Source organism: Oryzias latipes, chromosome 1 (genome assembly GCF_053564925.1).
Source record: "Oryzias latipes strain Hd-rR chromosome 1, Olatipes_Hd-rR_3.1".
Taxonomy (NCBI): Eukaryota; Metazoa; Chordata; class Actinopteri; order Beloniformes; family Adrianichthyidae; genus Oryzias; species Oryzias latipes.
The window spans coordinates 30,437,960-30,442,906 of record NC_136237.1 but is presented as its reverse complement, the minus strand read 5'-3'; the positions used below and the strand labels follow the sequence as shown (position 1 = coordinate 30,442,906).

The window sequence follows — 4,947 nt, the reverse complement described above, 5'->3', positions numbered from 1 at the left end:
CATGGTTTTGTTTAGCTTTTGCATACATTTACACTTCATCTTACCCATCAGCTCACGAGTTTACTCTGGTACATTTGATTTTCAGGATGTAAAACCTGACCAGTCTGAATTGAAATAAAAGAAATGTGATTTATCATTTTGTCATAAAAGGTCTTTTGTTATAACACAATACACACAAATGAACTGTGTAACGTTCATTTTATAGACATCTTTGTGGCCGAAAAAGTTAATGGGATTTAAAACCACTGATGGGAAATTCCTGCAGCTGCACTGACTTCTTTTTTTTTCACCATCTCAGGTTTGTATTGTGAGTAAAGGGAAGGTGCAAAAGATCTTAGGTGAAAGCTGAGGAGTACATAACACACCAAAGCCTTCAGAGCTGCAGCTGGCTACAACTTCTGATCCCGGCTTCTTCTGTCACAGATTATACTGCCTGCTTCAACCACACTGCTGCTTCACTTGTTCTTCCTGCACAGCTGCTCACATGCTTTTAGTCTGAAAGATGAAAAATAAGTCTGTATGCAGATGAACTTTAAAGCAAGAGACATAATTCCTTCCTTTTAGAATATATTTAAAATGGACGGTCAAATGAATCCTGGTTCCAAAAAATTAAACTCTTTAAGATCCGTCAATGAAGCAGGAGAGAGATGTGATGAAGCACAGCTGCTGTGGGGGAGGCGAGTGGTGGAGTCGGTGAGTCACACCTCCACACTCCTTCAAGCGGATGTGCTTTACTTGACTTTCTCGTGTTTTCTGACTTCCATCCCTCTGACTGCAGAGCTAAACCTTTCTGAAGGGGCCACCGTTTCTCTTTTTTTGAAGGTCTTTTTGGCTCAAATTACTGCAACTTTGACTGTGGCACTCAAAGTTGACCATAAAATAATCTCCATCATGCATAAATGAGCTGAATTTTGAGAGTTTGAAGTCTGTTTTTTTTCAACACAGTGAAGTCTTGAAGGCGGCAGTCAACATCCGCTTGATGAAGATTGAGACGGTAGGCCCAACTCCTTTGCTTTCTGTTCTTTCTCAGACCAATTCTGATCATTTTATGATTAACCTGCATTGAAATGTGTGGAAACGACACTCCTGACATATTTAAGCTCAATGTTTTGATTTGTTTGTCCTTTTTTAAAAAAAAAACTAAATAGTCATAAACCAGTTCATAAACAGTGAGTGGAATCTTCTTATAACGATTCTCGGCATCTCAAAATGGAGTTCCTTGTTTGGTTTTTAGAGGAACTGTGGAAACATCTCTCGATAACGTGTCCCACCTAAAAGAGGCAGAGTTTTCCATTCAGAAGACTTGTTTTTTATGGCGTGCGGTTTTTGGGGCTGTTTTGAGTAACTCCTACGATCAATTATGTTTTTGTGCAACAAAAAAATCAAAAAAACACCCAGATTTGGGTAAAAAGGCTTTATTATCGAGTGTTAGAAGACCATTACTGATCATTAGCTCGTGATGTAAATTGTAAAAGACAGACTTTTTAGATGAAACCCTCAGTTGGAAAGAGGTTCAAACTGAATTCTGGGGTACCCCTAATCATCTTACGAATTGAGCTTGTTAGGTTGTAACAGACCAAAACTCTGTACTGAATGGGCCCCATTATCTGCCATCTTTCTATGCTAGATTGTATGTTTGGCGGGTAATGTTCTAGTAGGGTGTAAAAAAACAAATTTATTTAAGAATTAATGTAAAATTCCAGTCAAAGATCTTTTATTTTCCAGACTAAATGGTGTTTTCTGTTTTGTTTTTTCTACCCCGGTACAGCCTCCTTCTCAACAGCAAATATTAGACCTGAAAGGACAGAACAACGATGCACAAAGCGACCATGGAGGAGTACCTGCACAGACCGGAGGGGCAGCAAACCAAGATGGCCTAAAGAACCTTCACAAAGTCTGGCCATTGGAGATGTGTTGACTCTACAAGTTTGGGACATTTTCAAGAATAGACGGGCACCGATCAGTTCAGCAGTAGTGTTGTCGCTTCCTTGAAACTGGTTTAAACATTTCCGGCTCAATAGAAATATCTGATGCTTGCATGCGGGAGCTCGGCACAAAACAAAGAGGGATTGCTTGAACAGAACGGAGAACCTTTTCTATAAAGAACCAGAGAAATCAGGAGGACTACGATAAACATCAGCAACAATGAATGGCTACGAGGCAGAAATGTCTGTGAAATGTGTTCTGGTTGGGGACTGTGCAGTTGGAAAGACAGCCTTGCTGGTCCGCTTCACCTCAGAGACCTTCCCTGACGCGTACATGCCCACAGTGTTTGATAACACCGGCGTGGAGGTGTACATGGATGGCGTCCAGATAAGCCTGGGCCTGTGGGACACTGCGGGCAGCGACAACCTCAAACAGATCCGACCGAGGTCATACCAGCAGGCCGATGTCGTCCTTATTTGCTTCTCCGTGGCGAACCATAATTCTCTAGCCAACATTCAACGTAAATGGATCGCGGAGGTTCGAGAAAACCTGCCCAAAGTCCCAGTGCTGATTGTTGCGACCCAGACAGACTTAAGGGAAATGGGCGCACACCGGGGTAGCTGCATCTCACCAGCCGCAGGAAAACAAGTCGCTCGTGACGTCCACGCTAAGGGCTATCTGGAGTGCTCTTCCTTGAGCAACCGTGGGGTGCAGCAGGTGTTTGAGTACGCCGTGCGGACAGTCTTCAACCAAGCCAGGAAACAAGCCAGGAGGCGCATATTTAACATAAACCAGTGCAAGATCTTTTGATCCTTGACCTCGACTTGATCAAGACATCATTGTCCTGATCTTTTAGACTGTCGTTTAAACTCACGTCTGTGAAGAATCTCAGTCATCCAGGTCATGTTTTTACAGGATTCTGGGCAACTGAAGCGCAACTCAACAGACTTTACAAGTCCAGAAGACACGTAGATGTGTGATATTTTGGATTTTATTGATGCTTAACTGTGTTACTTTTTGAGAAACATTTGTCAACACTCACAAGTCTTACAAACTCAGAATAGACTTTAAAAAGGGATCATGTGGATTTCTTACTGCTGCAAAAATCTGTAAAAGTTGTTTCTATTTAAGTTGTTTAGGAGAGCATATATGTTGTGATTTGCACATTTGTCTAAATCAAGTAGTTATTTCTTTATTAATAGACAAAGTGTGTGCCTTTGAATTTGTTCCTTGTGATTTCAACAGGGGGAAGTGATGCTCAGACTTAAAACTTTAGCCGTGGCAGATCAACATTAACAGTGTTTTCCCGTTTTCTAATAGACAAGTTTAATACGATGGAGTTGGAGTGAAAATGTATTTGTTTCAAAATCAAAACTGCAGGATTAAACATGTGTTTTCTTCGCATGTTGTTCTATTTTTCCCTGATACAACTGTGTTCATAAATCATTTGACGACCAAATTCATCTATCGGTATGAAGCCCATTGAGACAACTATTGCTGTAATATTGGGCTAAATTAATAAAATTGAATTGAATCTAAACAGGATATACAGAAAATGCAGAATATATATCGTCAAAATATTTAAATTATTATTTGCTTAAATCTTATTTGGTTAAATGTATTGGTGCTGTCATTACTGCGGTATAATAAGGCTGTATGCGAGTGACCAACAGACCACATCGAAACTTTTCCGGTGTCGTCTACGAAACTTTAAAAAATACGAATATTATTCAAGTTAAGTTTTTATGCAAACGTTGTCTATAAATAGCATGAAAGCTAAATTAAATGTTCCTAAAACAAAACCCTGAAGGGCATAAAACCACAAGTGACTCAAAATTTTGTGCATTATGAGTTTTTTGCAAATGATGTCCTTATATTTCCGAAAAAACCATGTTGTGCAACTTGATTGTGTGTTTTTACCTGTTTAAAAAAAGCAATTATTAAACAAGTCGTTATTTGCAATTTTCTTATCGTTTCGTTTTTGCCGCTACACAATTTCAAAATTTAGTTTACAAGAGTGATTAAATTATTACTAATTCAAAAGTAGTTACTGTTGGACTTTTTGTAATGAAGTTTTCTTTTTTTTGTGTGTTTTTACTTTGTTTTTTTAATCTTATTTCTAGAATTTTAGCTTCAGATGGTTTGGCAAAAATAATTTAACCTGTTAGGAAACATTATACGCAAACACATATGTTATGTTATTATTACATTATTATTATTACATAATAACATTACGCACATAATTTCCATTTGTTACGTTGATTTATTTTTTCTGAATGAACACTTATGGATGAAAGTAGTGCCTTAAATCGTCATGAATAGTTATGTAGTAACATTCAGCTAAATAAAAAGTATTGATAGAGGATTTGTATCAGATAGTTCTTGCAGTTGCTGGCTGGACTTGTTTGCTGTTTACTATGTTTTTACCATGTTTTAAGGAAGACTATTTTCCGAACAGTTGAAAGTTGAACAGCTGAAAACTGTATACTTAGTTGATAACACCTCACTTAAAAGCCTTTGCACTATGATTGATATGCACTAAACATAGATTATTTTAGTTCCTACCAAACCTTATGATGAAAAATTCCTAATTAATTAAATAAAGGTAAAAAAATATTATTTTCTTTGCCTTTAGCATATTTTAACATAGCAATAATAGATGGTGCAACTCAAAAGTTAAAAAAGTTCCTTCTCCTGCTCTTTCTTGGCGTAACCTTCTTTTTGTGGTGTTGAGAGTTCTGAGGATGAGAGGCTCCATACTTTTAAAGAATATGTTGAAGAATACCTAACCACATCCCAGTGTGCAAAAGCGCACACATTTACATGAAACATCATGAAAGCATCTTTAACATCTACGTGTTCCCACATTTTACAAACTAAATTTTATATCTTTTGATTTTCTGCACATATGTCCAGCAAACTAATGTGATAACCTGAACAGCAGAGGAACTGCGCTGAAGCTTAATAATTGAAGCAGAAAAATGCGACAGGAATTTAACAACTCCTAAAAAACTAAAAGAA

General features: G+C 37.8%; 1 protein-coding gene across 1 annotated transcript; it reads left to right on the top strand.

Moving 5' to 3' along the window:
* Positions 1–617: 617 nt before the first annotated feature.
* LOC144994641 (rho-related GTP-binding protein RhoH-like) lies at positions 618–3,888 on the top strand. The gene is made up of 2 exons (XM_078953428.1): positions 618–994; positions 1,769–3,888. Exon 2 carries the CDS (start codon positions 2,146–2,148, stop codon positions 2,734–2,736), a length of 591 nt encoding a protein of 196 aa, XP_078809554.1. The 5' UTR covers positions 618–994; positions 1,769–2,145; the 3' UTR covers positions 2,737–3,888.
* The last annotated feature ends 1,059 nt before the right edge of the window (positions 3,889–4,947 follow it).

Coding starts and splice junctions, on each gene's coding strand:
- LOC144994641 (XM_078953428.1), top strand. CDS start 2,146: ATGAATGGCTACGAGGCAGAAATGTCTGTGAAATGTGTTCTGGTTGGG.